The 20,359-nt window shown below is 54.3% G+C and overlaps 1 protein-coding gene across 1 annotated transcript; it reads left to right on the top strand.

Moving 5' to 3' along the window:
* Window positions 1–182: 182 nt before the first annotated feature.
* On the top strand, window positions 183–4,405 carry LOC133898946 (transmembrane 9 superfamily member 2-like). The gene is made up of 8 exons (XM_062339780.1): window positions 183–588; window positions 776–933; window positions 1,527–1,567; window positions 1,676–2,255; window positions 2,341–2,478; window positions 2,570–2,726; window positions 2,808–3,292; window positions 3,896–4,405. Exons 2-8 carry the CDS (start codon window positions 788–790, stop codon window positions 4,113–4,115), a joined length of 1,767 nt encoding a protein of 588 aa, XP_062195764.1. The 5' UTR covers window positions 183–588; window positions 776–787; the 3' UTR covers window positions 4,116–4,405.
* The last annotated feature ends 15,954 nt before the right edge of the window (window positions 4,406–20,359 follow it).

Raw genomic sequence — 20,359 nt, 5'->3', positions numbered from 1 at the left:
AGTAGTTACAAAAGTTCTCAATCTATCAAAGTTTTTAATCATTAAATCAATTTATCGTACTACCTTTCAAAATATTGAACAACACTAGCAGTGTTTAGAAATCAAGTAAGGATTGTCTCTTTAACCAAACAAACCTTCATTGTGAATTCTGCCGAACGCAACCAAACCGCGGAATTTAGAAATCGCAAGTCCCCTTAAACCAAGTCAAAGGACAAACGTGTCCAATTTTTTATTACACTCTTCTTCTTCTTACCTAGATCCGGGACATTTCTCCATTCCCGAGCTGCTTGACCTGACCAAAGGGGCAATGGAGTAATAATTTGATTTTTCTAGCCATCTCCTCCCCAAATCTCCACGAGCTCCCCTCGCAAGCAGATCCTCGGCCATTTCCTCCCCAAGAACCCCATCCCCGTCTCCGGGTTCCCACCCCCGCCTCGCAAATCCGGCGCCTCCGCGCCGGAGCGGCAGCAAAGGCGCCGTTTTGATTCCTCCACGGATTGATTGTGTTGACATTTCCGCCGAAATCTTTCGGCACAGTTGCGCCATTTCGGCGCGCTAGCCGGACCCGGCTGGGGAGTTTGGTTCTCGGTAAGGATCTGAGGGGCTCGTGGGGGTCGAAACTGCCTCTCTCTCTCTCTCTCTCTCTCTCTCTCTCTCTCTCTCTCTCTCTCTCTCTCTCTCTCTCTCTCTCTCTTTCTTATTTCACTTGCAAAGATCTTGCCTTTTGCGTGGTGCGGCGAGGATCTCTGAACTTTTGTTCTGTGTTCTTGATCAGGTGCTTGCAGTGATGGCGAAGGTGGGGGCGGGTGTTCTTGCGGTGGTGGTGTTGGCTTGTGCGCTGGGAGCTGGAGCTGATGATTCCGATCATAAATACAAGGAAGGGGATCACGTCCCGCTCTACGCGAACAAGGTCGGGCCTTTCCACAATCCAAGGTATGTTTATTTTGCAATGTGCAAACTTCTAATTGTGTTTGCGGTCTGTGCAAACTTTAGGTATGAGATCAGCTTTATCTTGCACTATATTTTTCATTTTTGGGAGCAATGTGTAGACATGAACGAGTTAGACTAAGTTTTCTGTTTATGTCGACGGTTACATAATTTAGAACAAGATAACTGCTAAGTTGACTTAAGAGCTTAAATGGTAAGTATATCTTGTGTCATGTTTTAGTAGCTATGAATCAGCAACTGTGATATTCTTCAATTAGCAAGGGTAGTTGGTGTTACTTGTTACAATGTATCGACTGGTTTCACATCCACAATCTACAAATAAGTGGTATGAACAACTCAATTATAGGGAAAGGTGTTCTATATTGGCAATAGTGCCATGTGAGCCATGGCACTTTCACACTTTAAGTATTGCCTCAACAATGGGATCTACTCATCTACAAGGGAATGACCATATGATGTTTCCGTCTGAAAAGAAAACAAAGACGACATGATGTTTCTATGGTACCTGCTTGTTAAAATTGCTTTGCTTTCTGTTTGTTCTTGATCCTGATAATTGAGTTACTCGTTGTGTATTGCAGTGAGACATATCGGTACTATGATCTGCCCTTTTGTGCACCAGGTATGTAAATGCCAATGTTTTCTGCTGTTACTTGCTTGCTTTAGCAATCTCTTTAATTGGTTCTGACATTGTGTTATTTCTTTCTTGTTAACTGCTGGCTTGTAATAGAACATCCGAAGGACAAAAAGGAAGCTCTTGGGGAGGTTCTAAATGGTGATCGGTTGGTCGATGCACCATACGAGTTGAACTTCAAGGAAGACAAGAACTCCAAGATTCTCTGCAAGAAAACATTGTCAAAGGAGCAAGTTGCCAAGCTCCGAGATGCAGTTGCCAAGGATTACTACTTCCAGATGTACTATGATGACTTGCCATTATGGGGATTCCTTGGTAAATTGGACAAGGATAGGGAGCAAAGGGATGCAAAATACCTGCTGTTTAAGCACATCCACTTTGACATCATGTACAACAACAACCATGTCATAGAAATCAATGTCCAAACGGATCCAATTGTGGCTGTGGATATCACAGAGGACAAGGAAGTGCCGGTAGAGTTCTCTTATTCAGTGACATGGAAAAGGACGGATATTCCTTTCGACAAAAGAATGGAAAAGTACTCCAAATCGTCCTCTATGCCACAACATCTAGAGATCCATTGGTTTTCCATAATTAATTCATGTGTAACGGTACTCCTCCTGACTGGTTTCCTGGCTACAATCTTGATGCGTGTGCTCAAGAACGATTTCATCAAGTAAGACCTTAATTGTTGCATTTCATTCTTGTCACGTAGGTTGCAGCTTACTATGTGCATTCTTAATTTCCTATTCTCACTGAAGGTATTCCCATGAGGATGAGTCCCTTGAGGACCAAGAAGAGACTGGGTGGAAGTATATACATGGTGACGTTTTCCGTTTCCCGGAGCAAAAGTCTCTTTTTGCAGCTATTATTGGATCTGGAACTCAGCTTCTTGCCCTGTAAGAACTTAGTCAATTTGCAGTAAAAGTTATGTTATTTGTCAAGCTTTGAAATGATCCTTACAAGTTAGAAATGGTTCTTGTTTCACAGTGCAATTTTCATCTTCCTCCTTGCGCTTGTTGGTGTCTTCTATCCGTACAACAGGGGAGCTCTTTTCACTGCCCTTGTTGTTATATACGCTCTTACATCCGGTATTGCTGGATACACAGCCACTTCCTTATATCAGCAACTGGAGGGAACAAACTGGGTAAGGCGTGCTTTTAATGCACAGCTTTCGTCAATTCTTTGCTGCTTTTACTCATTCTGCCCAACTGCCTTAACGTTTCAGGTGAGGAATCTGATATTGACTGGCTGCTTGTTCTGTGGGCCTCTCTTCTTGACATTCTGCTTCCTAAACACTGTTGCGATAGCATACAGTGCTACAGCAGCTTTGCCTTTCGGTACTATCATTGTCATTATTCTCATCTGGGCACTTGTAACGTCTCCTCTCCTTGTCTTGGGTGGTATAGCTGGGAAAAATAGTAACACAGAATTCCAAGCTCCCTGCCGCACAACCAAGTACCCAAGGGAAATCCCTCAGCTGCCATGGTACCGAAGCACCATTCCTCAGATGGCAATGGCAGGGTTCCTCCCATTCAGTGCTATTTACATCGAGCTGTACTACATATTTGCCAGCATCTGGGGGCATAAGATATACACCATCTACAGCATCCTGTTCATTGTGTTCATTATCCTCATCATCGTCACAGCGTTTGTCACAGTGGCACTCACGTACTTCCAGCTTGCTGTTGAGGATCATGAATGGTGGTGGAGGTCAGTGTTTAAAATATCAATTCATCTTTATATGCTTCATCCTCGTTTGGTGATGTTTTTGCTCTTGTTCGTGTTCACTTCTACTGTTTTTGCACATGCCAACGTATGAAAACTAGATGTGGAACACAAGGGGGATCATGCCATTTCTAGCAATTATTTTTGGTAGATGGGGTGCTAAATCAGAGTTTGGTTTAGGGATGTCCAGAATTTCTTCAAGCTGTTACATAAAGCACTAAGATGTTAGAACTATACAGTTTGTAAATTACTATACCTTTAAGAAATATTTTCTGCAAGCACTCCAAATTGAGCTATATTTACTGTTGTTATTGTTTTGTATGAACTGAAGTCTGGACAAAGATTTGTGGAAATGTGTTGATGAATATAGGACATATTAAAACTTGGACATACAATGAATATAATGAAAAGTAATCTTGGAATTCTTGTTTGTAGCAAAAAGGCAAAACTTATTCATGCATTAGGGACCATATTTAGAACAAGTTGGTAAAGGTCTGCTCCCTTATTTCTTGTACTTAGTGTCCATCTTCCCCGTCGTGCACTTTGATATTTCTTGTGGAATTAAAAGTTAGCGATGCCTGTTTGCAGATCTGTCCTGTGTGGAGGCTCCACTGGTATATTCATCTTCTTCTACTGCATCTACTACTACCATGCCCGCTCTGACATGTCTGGCTTCATGCAAACGTCCTTCTTCTTCGGCTACATGACCTGTGTCTGCTATGGCTTCTTTCTCATGCTGGGCAACGTCGGCTTCCGCGCATCGCTGCTGTTTGTGCGGCACATCTACCGGTCCATCAAGTGCGAGTAACCTAGACCATGGTTAGATTCGCACCAATCATGGCTGCCACTAGGGCAGTTTCAGAACCAAATGAAAAAATCATCGCTGGATTGCACCTGAATTTTCCACCCAAGCAGCTGCCTATCCTCAATCTGAACCTCTTTTTTTCCTCCCTTTGTTGTTCTACTTTTAGTTCACCCTGCAGCTCCCTGCAAGAAGGATATATAGTGTAGTCCTGATACCAAAGCCAATATTATAATGATGTGTCTGTATTATGTACCTCTTGTTTAGTTCTATGTGAACTATTACCTTTATGTACCTCTGTTGCATGCTACCATTGTGCTTGGCTGGGTGGTGAACATAGTATGCTTATGGGAGAATTGCTCAAGTGCCCCAACTATGACCTCTAATTGATAGTTTGCCCTCGTTTTTTCATCTTTGCACCATAGTTTGAATCACAAGACATGTTGTAGGGCTTGGCAAGTGACTGGAAAGCCTGCAGCTATGCTTTGGCTTTCAATGCAAACTTAGAGAGGTAGAGATAGATGACTGTCCATTAGTATTTCTCAGTTGAGAGGTTCAAAAAGAAATGCATCAGTGGCCACAGGTTGATCTAGAGGCTTCACCATCATTTGAGAAGTTAATCTGGGAGGCCAAGGGTACAAAGGATCAAGGTATCTGATGAGGTGGGCAGTAAGAATAAAAGAAAATACACCGATAAATTAGGCATACAACTAAGTATTGCCAAGGAGATCTTACAGCTAGGCAGTAGATGAGGCTCTCTTCATAAAATGCATCAGAAGAAGGAAGCAATGGGCCTGGTATATCACACCCCATCAACTAGGGGTAGGGGTAGAGGCAGGAGGTCATCACCTACTGAATCATCCAAGTAAGTGGTGCATTTGTACTCATGTTTTGCATTTCTACTTACTTTACCATCACACATTGTTACAAATTCATGTTTACTAATTTTTGCTCATTTACTATCAACTTATTTACTGATGCAATTTTACTCTTTTCAAGTGCTAGTCAAGTCACATGGGAGGAAGACTTCCAAGTGGTGGTGGGGGTGGGGGGGGGGGGGGGGAGGAAGAGGAAGGCTAGCTGCTTGGTTCGGTGCCTTGATGTGATGTATAAGTATTTATGTCTGGTTGTTGTTTTTGCTGTACCGTCAAAGAACTCAAGTTATATGATGTCACTATGGAATGGTTGCCATATGTGTCATGGTTGTTTTTGTTGGACTTGTTTCCTATGTGATATCTACGTACTTTGTTGAGAATTGCCCTTTATGTATTATTTGAGTTAAAACTTATATTTCCTGTATTATCATTACTTAGAAAAATATATTTTTGATGGTACATTTTTTATGTTACAATGGACTATGGCCATGCTGTTAGAATAGATCCATTTATGCAGATTTTATCCGTTTTCAGGGTCATTCGTGCCATTCATGCCAAGTATGTGTAAGAGTATACATGTCTTTCGCCACCTAACTTAATACCGTCAGCCCAACCTAACATATTAGGGGCAAAAAGAGTGCTCAGATTCAAAAAACAGGAGCAATGGTTCAAAGATGAAAAAACGAGGGCAAACTATTATCGGGGATTATCTCTGATAATAAATCTGGAGTGTATCGGATGACAAGTGCGTTGATCTGCATTTCTTGTGGGTGTATATTGAACAAACTCAAAAACACAAGAATTTATTCAGGTTCAAGTCTCCTTTAAAATAATAATCATACATCTTGTATATTTTTTCTATAGATTAGGTAAACTTCTTATATAATGTGTTCTTTTTCATCCTTACAAGTCCGGTCCTCCCGTTTATATACCAGGGGAAAATATGTACATATGTAGGGATTGGTGACGTCTTAAGAGAGAGAGACAGGGGGTGTGAATTAGGACACCTAAATCTAATCAGCTCAAAAAACTTCATAAGATAAATATATATTAATTGTTTATCTAAATGTGCTATATGTTTATCTAGTGTGTCTACTTCATCGTTTAAAAGGTTTGCAACCTATAGCTAATACTAGCAAACTACTTAGGAAGGTAAACATGTAAAGGTAGATTACAGGGCGTCCAGCACGTCAGCGAAGAGGAGGTTGATGGAGCTCCCTCCATCAATCGGTACGTGCCCCATTCGGATGTTGTGCATCGTGGGCTCGACAACGATGAGGTAGCATTTGGGGCGCCTGACACATGCATGGTGGTCCGCCTGACTGAAGGTGAGAGGTACCATCGACCACTTCAGATGTGGACTCGGGCCCGGCATAGTTGCGTACCTCGTGGACCACCAACTTGTACTCCCTATTAAAGGAATACGTTGTGGTAGCCCCAAAGATATGGTGGTTCATGTTTTTGTCCTGTTGGAAACCCAAAGTAAACTGGTTGGGATTGGCCCTGTCCTCACTATCATCGTCATACCTGGGTTTGTGACCCCAAGCTCTTTGTCGATGATGACTCGCACGACCTTGTATTTGGTCAGGTCATGTGAGTTGGTATGGTGGATCGGGCAGTAGCCTCTGCCCTTCTTTCTATCCTACCTCTCGAAGTGTCGATGTGGTTAGTCGGCTTGCTCGACCGCCATGACGTCGGGCGGTCCAACCTTGCGCTTGTTCTTCTTCTTCTCCTTCTCCTTCTGGTCGGCTCCCTTGGAAGAGGCGGGCTGGTCGGAGGTCGGCTGTGGCTTCATGCTGATCTAGTGCTATCGGGCTTTGATGGCCTGTGCACTCTTATCTGCAAGCTTGAAGATCTCGGTGGTGCTACAAACTTCCTTGGTGGCTAGCTTTTCGGCCATCTTCTGGTCTATGACCCCCCCCCCTCCCGAACGCTGTGATCACGGACTCACCTGTGATCTTTGGAATGGTATTTGGTGAAGTGTTAGATGTAATCTCACAGCGGCTCGCCATGCCACCGTCTGACCTAATACAAGTCATCCTCGACCCCAGATCGGGCATGGGTTCCCTAAAAGTTGGTGACGAACTGGTCGTACAAGTCTTCCTAGGAGTGAACCAACCTACGGGGGAGGTTCATAAGGCAGGATCATGCTGAACCGGCCAGGGCGGTTGGGAAATAGTTCACCATGACCTTCCTGTCGCCTCTCGGGCCTGCACCATAGTGGTGTAAATCTGCAGAAACTCCTCTAGGTTGGTCGAGCCAACGTATTTTTTAGCTAGGACCGACCGGAACTTGTCCGTCAGCGCACCTACCTAGTCGGGCCGAGAAAGTGTTGCACCTAGTCCCGTAATGGGGAGCTGCTCGCTGATGGGCAGCTGCACATGATCGGGGAGAGAGTCGATGGTCTCGTGGCCCTTGCGAGGGGACGAAGGAGTCCGACGTCTCCTTGCGAGGGGAAGGTGAGTGATATGGTCGCTTGCCCTTTTCCTGCTCTCACTGGGCGCGATCCTCCTATTTCTGGGTGGCCCTCTATCCCTGGATTATGTCACGGAGGTCGTGATGGCAAAGTGAGTTGCACAGGTCAGCGGGTGGACTGTCCCGACACGGTGGGGGTCTCCTTGTACTCCCTGTTACTGAGGAAGCATTGGTTCCCTCATGCCACGGAGCCCACTGCGAACCTTACCGGCCGCCACCTCAACCACTCCCTATGGTGGACGGGGTGGCAACTGCAATGGTCTGGCGCCAAGTGGTCTCTACCAAGAGGGTGAGGTTGCGCAGCCACGACACTAATGGTGAACTCTCCAGTACCACCACCATCAGGTGACTAAGAAGTACTCGTGTAGTCTGTAGGTTTTGCGCGGGGGTTATGGCCTCGTAGTCGAGCCGCTGACCGCAGAGCGGTGAGACATCGTGAGGGGGGAGCCCTCGGCACTCATGTTCCGCATGCGGCGTGACGACCTTGAAGACGAAGCCACCAAGGTCTTAACCTCGTGCGGGCACTGCTCCATGTTGCACTGCAGTTGTTGGGGCAATACATGACCACCTCCATGCCTAGCGTCGGGCTGGTTTCCCTCTTGGCCTACGGCATGAGGCACGCCTCTTGTTCCCGCGACACGAGCGTCTCTGCTGCCCCCAGCTACATGGGTCGTCATGCAAACTTCACGTTCAGTCTCCAAATCCTCGAACTCCGGCTCGGTATCCCATGCTTGAAGCACATGGGCTCGTTTGGGTCGTACCCCATGACAAAAACCTCGCGACGGTCGGGGTCCTCGAAATGGGACTTCACAGTCGTCATGGATCCAGAAATGGGTAGCCCAACCATATTCTCTAAATCTAAAGAAAAAACATGCCCCTACTTGGCGCGCCAACTATCAGAGGTTAATCCCTGACAATGAATCCAGGGTGCACCAAATAACGGACGTGTCGATCTATGTTTCTTGTGGGTGTGTATCGAATGAACTTAAGAACACAAAATTTATCCAGGTTCGGGCATCTCATAGGATAATAGCCCTATGTATTGTGTATTTTTCTATGAATTGTGTGAACTTGTTACAGTATGTGTTCTCTGTCATCCTTACCAGTCCAACCCTCCCCCTTTATATACCAGGGGAAAATGTATACATACAAACAGACCGTGCCAAACGCCGCGACAAACCTACCCCTAATGAAGCCAACTACCCCTAGCCTATCATGATGTCGGATAGGCATGCCCGTTCTACCTTGGTAGTCCTGCACGTCCTGTCCCATCACCGAACATCGTCACACTCGCCGGCCAGGCCATCCCATAGCATTGAATGCTACTGGATGATCACTGCTTCACCACGCCTATCCATGACCTCGCTCACCAAAAGGAAGTGCTTAGGGAAGAAAAATACTTGAGTGAATGACATTAAATACGTCCTAACAAGTTAGGTGAATATTTGCCTGATCAGCAAGGGTTAGTCGCAGGGTTTCCATCTGCGACCAGGGACTGGTCGCACAAGTCTCGCCCTAGTCACGCGATGAGACCGTGGTCTTAAAAATATCTATTGTCGGCTGATATTTGGTGATGTGGGGCACCCTTTATCTATTACATCGACAACTATCAATTAGAAGTCAAAGTTGTGGCAAATATGCAATTCACCCTATGCTTATCTCTGTGGATGTTGGCTCATGATTTTTTCTATGGAGTAGAGTCATACGTGCTAAACCAAGTAGAGGAGAGAGCACGTGTGTAGCATGATGGTAAGAGCAGTTGTTCGCTCGATGCCCATCATCATTCGAGCCTTGCTCAATGCTGGTGTCTCACAAGGGCGTTCAGTCCCGAATAAAATCCCGAGCCTATCTCATGTGGCACCACAAGAGTATTTGTCGGTGTATTAGGAACCAGGGGTCCCTGAATCCCGAGACCGGGCCGGCCATCCGCCACATGTCACCATCCCGCGAGGTCCACCCTGCAGGATAAGAAAAAACTAAGTCCCGGGGGAAGGTGCTCGGGGCCGTAGCCTCTAGGTTCCCGAGCACCCCAGTTCCCCGATGATTCGCAGAGTCCAAGTACCGGGAAGGAAGTGCTCGGGAGGTTTCTCACTTATCCCCGAGTACTGTAGTCCCCCGATGATCCAAACACCGAAGTGCTCGAGAGAGAGTGCTCGGGGCTGCACGTGGCAGCCCCCGAGGACTCGGTTCCCCGAAGGTCCCACCGAAGTGCTCGGGAGAGAGTGCTCGGGGCTGCACGTGGCAGCCCCCGAGGACTCGGTTCCCCGAAGGTCCCACCGAAGTGCTCGGGAGAGAGTGCTCGGGGCTGCACGTGGCAGCCCCCGAGGACTCGGTTCCCCAAAGGTCTCACCCAAGTACTCGGGAGAGAGTGCTCGGGGCTGCACGTGGCAGCCCCCGAGGACTCGGTTCCCCGAAGGTCTCACCGAAGTGCTCAGGAGAGAGGGCTCGGGGCTGCACGTGGCAGCCCCCGAGGACTCGGTTCCCCGAAGGTTCGCGCAAGATCGTCCGACGACCCGAAGGGTCCCATCGTCGGGGTGTCAGCCAGTCAAAGGCCCAATGCCGTATTTAATAGGCACGCGCGGCCTGACATCCTGACATTCTCAGCTGCCCACGCCCCAGTGTCAGACCCTGCCATACACTGGCAGGGGGGCATGGGTCCATTAAATGCACGGGTCCCGTCCCGTTTCATCCGGGTGCCTCGGGATAACGTTGCCAGAATCAAAGCGCTCCGCCTGCCACCCTGCCCTAGCAGAAGAACAAGACAGGGTGGGCGCACCGGGCACCTCTGAGGCCGCCCGGTGGGTCCCCTTAATGGCGCCCGAGGGCATCCACAGTGGCAGGTGGTCGGATGCGCGCCGCATTTTTCCACCGCCCCTGTCACTTCGCCAAAACGGAGTGATGACGCCTTTCTCTGTGGCACCTTGGCACTGGCACCCCCTCTTTCCCATTCAGGATATGTCGAGATCGGCGCGCCTATAAAAGGAAAGGATGGAGAACACGTAAAAAGGGAGACCGTAAGAAGAAAAAGAAAGAGGACGCAGACGCTCGAACCAGCTCAAGCCAAGCTAGAACACGAGAGCCTTAAGCTCTCAGTAAGTGGCTCTCTCTTGTAACCAGATACATCCTTGAAGAATTCCCTTCAAGGACAGATATAGCACTCACACAGGAGTAGGGTGTTACGCCCCCGTGCAGCCCGAACCTGTCTAAACCCCGGTGCACCCATCTTTCTCGCACTAGGACGATCATCTCCCACCAGCCACTGCATTTATTTCCGTTTCCCGCTTATTTCCCAAAACAAGCTCGTTCAGGATCATCCCCCCGGCCGAATCTCTAATAGGGGGTCTCTCGGGATCCCTGCGATAAGAGTTCACCCTCCGACAGCTGGCGCGCCAGGTAGGGGGGAATATCCCTGGATTGTTTGTTTCGCTTTTTTTCCCACAGGAAAAGATGGCCGGTGGGCATCGCCTCCAGCGTTTCGGCTCCACTTCCAGTGACGAGGCGCTGCCCGACGCCAGAGGAGGCCCAGTCGCTGCTGCGTACCAGCAACAGCCACCATCCACGTGCGCGTTTTTTCCCGCTCAAGGGGATCAAGGCGTTGGGCCCATCAGGGCCGCCGCCGCCGCTGCCGACGCACTTTCCGACCCCCAGCAGGTGGTCGGGACCCCGGCCGCCCAGTCCGCCTCTGGACCGCGTCGGGTGCCACCACGACGCGGGCTCGCTTTCAGCGAGGCTAGCCTAGGGAGCGCGCTGCTTGCAGCACATGCTCTCCTTAGGCACCCGCCCGTTCAGGCCACGCCGAACACTCCGGAAGGCCGGTGGATACAAGATGTCGTCGCTTTGGTCGGCACTGCTCGTCGCCAGGTGCAGGCCGGGAGTCCTCGCACCACTTCCCGGCATGGTGCCGCCAGAGCCGGCTCCTCAACGGGCAACACCCGCACGGGCCGAGGGGTCTCCAGGCGGAGTGCCGTCCCTCTGGTCGCATCTGAAGCCCAGGACCTTCGTTTGCGCCTTGACGAGCGGAGGGGCCACGAGGATGCCCGAGTTACTCTCGAGCGTCAGCGGGAGACCCGGCAGGGGGTCGGGGCAGAGGACCAGGCTTCCTCTCTCCCGGCCCACGGCCACCGGGAATCCCCGGCTCGCCGCCACTCGCCACCGAGGACCCCCGCTCGCGCTGCGGGGTACGGCACCGGCTGCCGTGCTTTCACCGCCGAGCTCCGCCGGGTCAGGTGGCCTTCCAAGTTCCGCCCCGAGCTGCCGGAGAAGTACGACGGGTCCATCGACCCCATCGAGTTCCTCCAGATCTACACAACGGCCGTCCAAGCGGCCGGAGGCAGCGAAAAGGTGATGGCAAACTACTTTCATGTTGCCCTGAGGGGCTCCGCCCGCTCTTGGCTTATGAACTTACCCCCAGGGTCTATCGGCTCCTGGGATGACCTGTGCCACCAGTTCGTGGCCAACTTTCAGGGCACGTTTACGCGTCCCGGTTTGGAGTGCGACCTCCACGCCGTCCAACAGCAGGAAGGGGAGATGCTACGGCGCTTTATACAGCGTTTCAGCCAGGTTCGCAACACCATTCCGCGAGTGGCCCCCCACGCTGTTATTGTTGCTTTCCGGCAGGGCGTCCGCGATGAGCGGATGCTCGAAAAGCTAGGTACGCACGAGATCGAGACCACTGCGGAACTCTTCGCACTGGCCGATAAGTGCGCCATGGCTGCGGAGGCCAGGGCGTGGCATGCTCCTCGCCCCGCCTCCGACCAGCCGAGTTCTTCCCGCTCCGACAAGCGGGAAAAGAAAAAGAGAAGGAAGCGTGAGGCCGCTCCCGTTGAGCCAACCCAGGTCCCCGCTCACAGGGTGCCGCAAGAGCCCGATCACCGGCAAGAGCGCCGGCCGGGTGTCGATCAACACCCCGTCAGGGCCCCTGCTCGGGCTCCTCCTCAGGCCTCCATGCCTACGAGGGCCCCGGCTCCAGCAAGGGCACCAGCTCCAGCGAGAGCCCCAGCCCCTGGCCGAGCTCCCGCTCCAGCGAGGGCCCCCGCTCCCGCGGGGCCCGAGCCAGGTAAATGGTGTCCCATACACCTGACCAGATGGCACGACCTCACGGAGTGTCGTACGGTCAAAGGACTCGTGGAGCAGCGCCAGAGGGAGCGTGACGAGTTTCGTGGAGGAGTCGATACTGAGGTCGCCCCCGACAACGCCGAGCTCGGCTTCCAGGAGCCCGAGCACACCGTCGCCTTCATCGACGGGGGCGCGTATATGCCTTCCTCGCGTCGTGGCATCAAGGTCATGTGACGCGAGGTGTGCTCGGCAACCCCGAGCGAAGAGGCCGCAAGGCCCCTAAGGTGGTCGGATATTTCGATCACATTCAGCATGACTGATCACCCCGCCAGTACTGCAGCCGTGGGGCGACTACCTTTGGTAGTGTCCCCCACTGTCTGCAATGTCAAGGTCGGCAGGGTGCTGATCGACGGTGGTGCTAGCCTCAACCTCCTTTCTAAGGAGGCTTTTGAGAAGCTTCAAGTGTCTTCCCGACGCCTAAAGCCGTCGCTCCCTTTCTGTGGAGTGACCCCTGGGCACTCCCTGCCCCTCGGGCAGGTTGAGTTGCCTGTCACGTTCGGAAGCCGGGACAACTTCCGCACGGAGTGCGTCCTCTTCGATGTCGCGGAGCTCCCTCTCCCCTACAACGCCATCCTCGGGCGTCCGGCGCTCGCCAAGTTTATGATGGTCGTGCATTATGCATACCTTACGGTTAAGATGCCCGGCCCCGCAGGCTCCATCTCTGTGATCGCCGATTCCTGCGGCGCCGTCTCCTGTGCTGAACAGTCATACATGGCTCTGGTCTCAGCGCAGGCCGAGGTCGATGGCTCTACAGGGGGCCCGGGACCCTCTTCATCCAAACCCCGACTCACCGCCGACACCTCTGTTCCAACGAAGGAGGTCATGGTGGGCGAAGACGCTACCCAGGTTGTCCGTATCGGCAGCGACCTGGGCAGCAAATAGGAGAGCACGCTCGTCGCCTTCCTCCGTGCTAACGTAGACGTGTTTGCCTGGCAACCGTCCGACATGCCTGGGATCCCTAGGGAGGTGATCGAGCATCACTTGGCGGTGCGTCCGGACGCCCGCCTGGTGAAGCAGAAGGTCCAGTGGCAGGCGCCAGAGCGCCAGGAGTTTATCCGTGAGCAGGTCAGCAAGCTCCTCAACGCCGGATTCATCCGAGAAGTCCTCCACCCCGACTGGCTAGAAAACCCAGTCATCGTCCCAAAGGCCAATGGCAAGCTCCGCATGTGCGTGGACTACACCGACCTAAATAAGGCTTGCCCTAAAGATCCCTTCCCCTTACCTCGCATTGATCAAATTATAGATTCAACTGCGGGATGCGATCTTTTATGCTTTCTAGATGCAAACTCTGGGTATCACCAGATTCGCATGGCCGTAGGGGACGAGGAAAAAACTGCTTTTACCACCCCGGTGGGGACTTATTGCTACATGTCAATGCCTTTCGGCCTGCGCAACGCTGGGTCATCCTTCCAGCGCGCTATTCGTATTACTCTTGACTCGCAGGTTGGCCGTAACGTCGAGGCTTACATCGACGACCTCGTGGTCAAAACCCGAGACCGTGCCACCCTGCTCGAGGACCTTGCCGAGACTTTCAACAGTCTCCATTCTACCCGCCTCAAACTCAACCCGGAGAAGTGTGTCTTCGGGGTGCCGGCGGGCAAGCTCCTTGGTTTCTTGGTCTCTGGCCGAGGGATCGAGGTCAATCCAGAAAAGATCCGGGCCATCGAGCAGATGCGACCCCCGGTTCGACTCAAAGAGATCCAGCGCCTCACCGGCTGCATGGCAGCCCTCGGGCGCTTCATCTCCAAGCTCGGGGAGCGAGGGCTCCCCCTCTTCAAGCTTTTGAAGAAATCCGGTCGTTTTGACTGGACGCCGGAGGCCGAGCAGGCCTTCCGCGACTTAAAGAAGTACCTTACTTCGCCACCCGTGTTGGTGGCTCCCTTTCAAGGTGAGCCCCTACTACTCTACGTTTCGGCCACTCCTCAGGTCATGAGCGTAGTGCTGGTGGTGGAGCGCGACGAGTGTTTGGGGCCGGGTGCTGGGTCCCAGCTCCCAGAGGCCCCCGACCACTCACTTGTCCTCGCGGCTCCCCCTGGGCAAGGGGTCGAGCCCGAGCACACTGCTCTTCCCAGCCAAGGAGTCGAGCCCGAGTGCCCGGCCAGCCCCGACCGTGCCGCCAACCCTGGGGGCTGCAGTTGCCCCCCGGGTGGAGCCGTCGTCCGGGCTCGCCGGGTGCAGCGACCGGTGTACTTCGTCAGCGAAGTCCTCCGGGAAGCCAAGACAAGATATCCCCAGGTGCAAAAACTACTCTATGCCGTGTTCGTCGCCTCCCGGAAGCTGCGCCACTACTTCCAGGCGCACAAGGTCTCGGTGGTTACCACTTATCCACTGGGACCCATTCTCCGGAACCGGGAAGGCACCGGGCGCGTTGTCAAATGGGCAGTAGAGCTGGCGGAGTTCGACCTACACTTCGTCAGTCGCCAGGCAATCAAAAGCCAGGCGCTCTCCGACTTCTTGGCAGAGTGGACGCCCGTCCCCTGCGTTGTCCCAGAAGAGGTTTCTGCCTATCCCGGGCACGACGCGCCCGGGTACTGGGTCATGCACTTCGACGGCTCCCTCTCGCTGAAAGGCGCAGGGGCCGGAGTGGTTCTCACCTCCCCAACGGGTGAAGAGCTCCGGTACGTCGTACAGTTGCAATTCCGCGCATCCAACAACATGGCGGAGTATGAAGGTCTCATCGTCGCCTCCTGGTCAAAGGGGACTCCCAACTGGTCGTCAACCAGGTATCCAAGGAGTACCAGTGCACGGATCCTCAAATGGCGGCGTACGTGGCTGCAGTTAGAAAGCTCGAGAGACGCTTCGACGGCCTCGAATTGCGGCATATCCCTCGCCGCGACAATGCTCCGGCCGACGAGCTCTCTCGCCTGGCCTCCTCACGTGCGCGCGTCCCTGCCGGAGTCTTTGAAGAAAGACTCGCACGGCCTTCCGTCCTACCTGCCGAACAGGATGAAGGGGAAACCTCGAACTCAATTCAGGGGACCCCGGCGGTGCCCTCAGTGGGAAGCCCCGTCAGGGCGCCGCCGTCCGGCGAGTGCGCTGTGCTCGCCGAATGTTCTCAAGATGCCTCGTGGATGTCTGACATCCGAGGGTACTTGAAAGAAAAGTTCCTACCCGAGGATGAGGCGTCTGCCGAAAGAGTTGCTCGGCAGTCCAGACGCTATGCCATAGTAGATGGGGATCTCTACCGGCGTAGCGCAGGAGGTGTCCTCCTGAAATGCATCTCCCGAGCAGAAGGCGGCAATCTTCTCGCTGAGGTCCACGAGGGCGAGTGCGGTGGCCATTCATCGTTCCGCACGCTGGTCGGGAAGGCCTTCCGGCAAGGTTTCTACTGGCCTACAGCTCTCCAGGATGCTTCCGAGCTGGTTCGGCGCTGCAGGGCGTGCCAGTTCCATGCAAAGCAAATTCACCAGCCAGCTCAGGCTCTTCATACCATTCCCCTGTCATGGCCTTTCGCGGTCTGGGGTTTGGACATTCTGGGTCCATTCCCCCGAGCAATCGGGGGCTATGCATACCTATATGTCGCTATCGACAAGTTCACCAAGTGGCCAGAGGCAGTCCCAGTCATCAAGGTGACCAAAAACACGGCGCTCCAGTTTATCCGCGGCATCACCAGCCGCTTTGGCGTCCCGAACCGGATCATCACCGACAACGGCACCCAGTTCACAAGTGCCTTGTTTGGGGACTATTGCGAAGATCTCGGCATCAAGCTCTGCTTCGCTTCCGTCGCTCATCCTCGGAGTAACGGGCAGGTCGAGCGCGCCAACGCGGAGATACTAAAGGGCCTCAAAACCCGGACCTATAACGTGCTCGCTAAGCACGGGAAGGGATGGGTGGACGAGCTGCCAGCCGTGCTGTGGGCCAATCGGACTACGCCAAGCCGCGCCACCGGGGAGACTCCGTTCTTCCTCGTCTATGGCGCCGAAGCAGTCCTCCCCTCCGAGCTCACTCTGGGCTCCCCTCGAGTGCATGCATACTCTGAGGGTGAGCAGGAGCGGCAAAGACGCGACGACGTGGACTACCTGGAAGAGCGCCGGCGGCGTGCCGCTGTCCGGGCGGCTCGGTATCAGTAGAGTCTACGGCGGTATCATCTGCGTCATGTCCGGGCCCGGTCTCTCGAGGTGGGGGACCTAGTTCTCCGACGCATCCAGTCGCGCGAAGGAATGAATAAGTTGTCCCCTGTGTGGGAAGGTCCTTTCACCGTGATCGCGGTCCCGCGGGCAGGTTCTTTCAGGTTGGCGACGGAGGAAGGACAGCCACTCCCGAATCCGTGGAACATCGAGCATCTCCGACGCTTCTACCCGTAGATGGTCGTGCTCGCGGCTCAGGTCAGCAAGGCCGGGGGCTTCTCCCCGCCCAAGCAGTCCGAGGGCTTCGCCCCTTGGGTAAGTCGCTGTCGCCCAACCTTGTAAATATTGCACATTCAGTATTTCGATAAGCAATCACTATGTCAACATATTTTTTCTGGATTCCGTATGTTTAATCTGTCTGGTGAGGTGCTCGGTTGTGCGAGAAAAAGTTCGCTCTCTCATTTTCCCCGCTGATAAAAGAATCCCAATCGGTATGCATGCGAGCAGTCGCCGCTGACTTACGTCCGGCATGGTAGGCTGTGGTGTTCAGTGTCGTGGCAGGCTCCCGGGCACTACCAAGTTTCGGGGCGCTCTGGGTAATCCCATCGCTCGAGCCGCTCGAGTAGTCCGGAGCTCGGGCCCCCGGAGCGGGCTGTTGGTGTTCGGTCTGGTCTGTCATGCCCGGGCGCCATCGAACCATAGGACCTCTGGGTTATGCCTCTGCCCGCTCTTGTCCGTTGGTTTGGGTGTTCGAGAGGTCTCGGGTCGAAAACGAGAGCAGTCTATAGCAAGTACCGCACTAACAGAGCGCACCAGACAAAGAAATTCTATATTCTCTCTTAAGTCACAGGCTGGCAATCGCGAGCAGTTCGGCCGCGAGGGCTTCGATGCCCCGGTCTCTGGTCGGCCCCAAGGGTCCTCGGGTGATCCTACCACTTATGCATGGGTGGTCGAGATCACCCGACCCCAGGAGCCTCGTATGCCTCTGGGCACTCGGGCACTCCGTTGAAAGAATCAAGTCCCCGGGCACCCGAGCTCGGAAGCACACCCCTCCTGGATCGGTTGGCCGGAAGACCGACAGCTGTCCGGTGAGTGGTTATATTCAGACAAGTCTGCTTTAAGTAAATTTATGTCCTCGAGTCACTCTCGGGGGCTCTCGCGCGTTAATCTGTTCGGCGAGGTGGTCTCCTCGCACGCAAAAACCCTACCACGTGTCTACTTTTTTTCAGAACGACAGAGCGGTTTGTAGAAAGGAGTAGCGCGCGTGCGGTAATGTCTGACCGAAGCCCTTCGTGGTGGTCGTGGTGTTCGGTCCGCTTTTAAGGACCCCGAGCACTACCGAGTCCTCGGGTACCCTGGGTAATCCTATCACTCGAGCTGCTCGAGTAGTCTGGAGCTCAGGCCTCGGGGGCGGGCTGTCAGTGCTCGGTCCGGCCCGTTTTAAAGCCCGGGCACCACCGGACCACGAGGACTCTTGGTCACATTCTCGCCCGCACGCGTCTCCCTTCTACTAACTGAGTGGTCGCAAAGCGAAAAAGTGTTCACTAGGTATGGCGTGTTCCGAGCGGGATCGATCTATCTCCCGGGCAAGGAAGTCTGTGTCTTTGTTTCTTAACTTAGGCAAATACGGACTCGCGAGAGCTCGAAGGCCGACTACGCCAGCAGCAGCGATCAGGACAACTTCATTCTCGGGGACGGGAAGGTCGGGAACGGCCCAACTGAGTACTCCCCGGGACTTCCGGACAAAACACCAGAAGGAACATCAAACACTCAAAGAAACTGGAGTTGCGAGCCCAAGGAAAAGTTGCCATTAATATTCACAGGATATATACAAGGCTTTTTCTAAAGGTTTCACTCCTACATCTACATTCATCAAGACAACAAAAGAAAAAAGACTGCAAAAGATCTAGTCGGCAGCAGAGGCGTCGGCTGAATCCTCTGAGTCGTCCCCGGGGGCTGGCGGCGGCGGCACCTCTCGCCTGAAGCCGGCCACCACCACGGCGGCGGTACTCCGGACCGCTACCCGGGCGGCCTCTCCCTCAGCCTCGACCACCCCCTCCCGCGCCGGCTCCAGCGGGAAGTTTGGGTCCCTGCTTCGGTAGCAGGCCAGAACGTGCTCGGCCACTGCAAGTGCCAAACCACGTCCCTCCCGGGCGGCGAGTTCCTGGACTGCCCAAGGCAGGGCCTCGAGGCGCTCGCAGACATGCTGCAGCCCCAACACTTGTCGTGCGGGGCCGTCGCCCTTCTCGCCTCCAACGAGCCGTCCGAGACCACCCTTCTCTACGGCCCGCCGCATCCACCGGAGTACGTCTTCCAGCATATGCTCGAGGTTGACCCGTGAGACAAAGGCGGTCTCGAGCTTCTCCTTGGTGGCCCGCAGCTGCGCCTCGAGTCCCTGGTTCCCGACCGGACCGGAAGAACCGCCAACTGCTGCGGGGGCGGCAGCCTGCTTCATCTTGGCCACCATCTCGGATAAGGCGCGTTCGCGGGCGGCCAGTTCCGCCTCATGCTTCGCGTTTTGCTCCGCCCTGGTCGCCATGGCCGCCGCCGCCGCGTCAGCCTCGCCCTCTCGGCGACTCAGTTCGCCTTCTCGGCGACTCAGCTCGCCCTCCCGCCGGGCCAGCACGTCCTCCTGCTGAGTCACCGAATCCTCCCGAACATCGAGCTCCGACGCTAATAGTTCGTTGTTCACCTCCCGCAAGGAAACGTCCTCCTCCCAACGGTGGATCTCTTCCCTGATCTTCCGAAGGTCGTCTTCCCTGCGCTGGAGGTCGGCGCACGTCTTCTGGGCCGCGCCCTCCCGGCGGGTCAGCTCGGCTTGCCGCTCCTCCGCAGCCTGCTCCCGGGCTGCGATTGCTACCTCCCTCTCCTGCGCCTGCCCCATCCTGGCAAGGGCCTCGGCAGCTTGCTGCTTCGACGCCTCAGCCAGGCGGGCGGCGTCTTCTCGTTCCCGCGCGGCCTCTGTCCGCGCGGTCTTCAAAATTTCTTGTTCCCGCGCGGCTTCCGCGTGGATATCTTCTAGGAGCTTCTGCTCCCGCACAGCCGCCGCACGGGCCTCCTCCTGGGCCCCCGCCAGCTGCGCCTTCTCCAACGTCAGGCGGGCGCGCTCAGCTTCAAGCTCCCCCTCCTTGGCATCCACCGCTGCGCCCAGCCGCCCGACCGCTACTTTGACGCCTTCAATGGCGGCCAGGAAAGGGTCGGCGGGCTGGCCGGGCGCCGGTGGGGCCCAGGCTTCTCCGCAGAGTGCCTCCAGGGGGGCCGAGCTCTCTGCAGGGCCCTGCGCTGCCATCCGCCCCGGGCTCTGCCTGCATTCCCGCATTCCCGCATCGGCCGCCCTGTCCGCCGGCCCCGGCAAAGCGTCCGCCTCCACCATCATCCGCCCCGGGCTCTCCACGCCCGGGGTAGGTTCCGCCGATGCCAAGGATCCGGACGTTTGCTCCGTCCTCCTTTCGGCCGCCGCCTCCGTCTCTCTCCCGCTGGCCGCCACGACGATTGGCGCCTCCGCCGTTCCGGTGCCCGCCTCCGTCGGAGCTGCAGGCGGGCTCGTTTCTGGCCTTGGCGCCCGCGCTTCCCCCGTCGCAATGGCGCCCGCGGCCGGCCTACGGGAGACAGATGAAAATTGTCAAAGCTTAGTTCGGGCCAGAAATGCCCAGGAAAAAGCAAGAAAGGAGACTCACCGATACTGCCACTTGGCCGCTGGGAGCCTAATGTCCGGGTC

This window comes from Phragmites australis, chromosome 18 (genome assembly GCF_958298935.1).
Source record: "Phragmites australis chromosome 18, lpPhrAust1.1, whole genome shotgun sequence".
NCBI classification, from domain to species: domain Eukaryota; kingdom Viridiplantae; phylum Streptophyta; class Magnoliopsida; order Poales; family Poaceae; genus Phragmites; species Phragmites australis.
The sequence above is the reverse complement of the archived record's forward strand: the minus strand, read 5'-3'. Positions and strand labels throughout refer to the sequence as shown.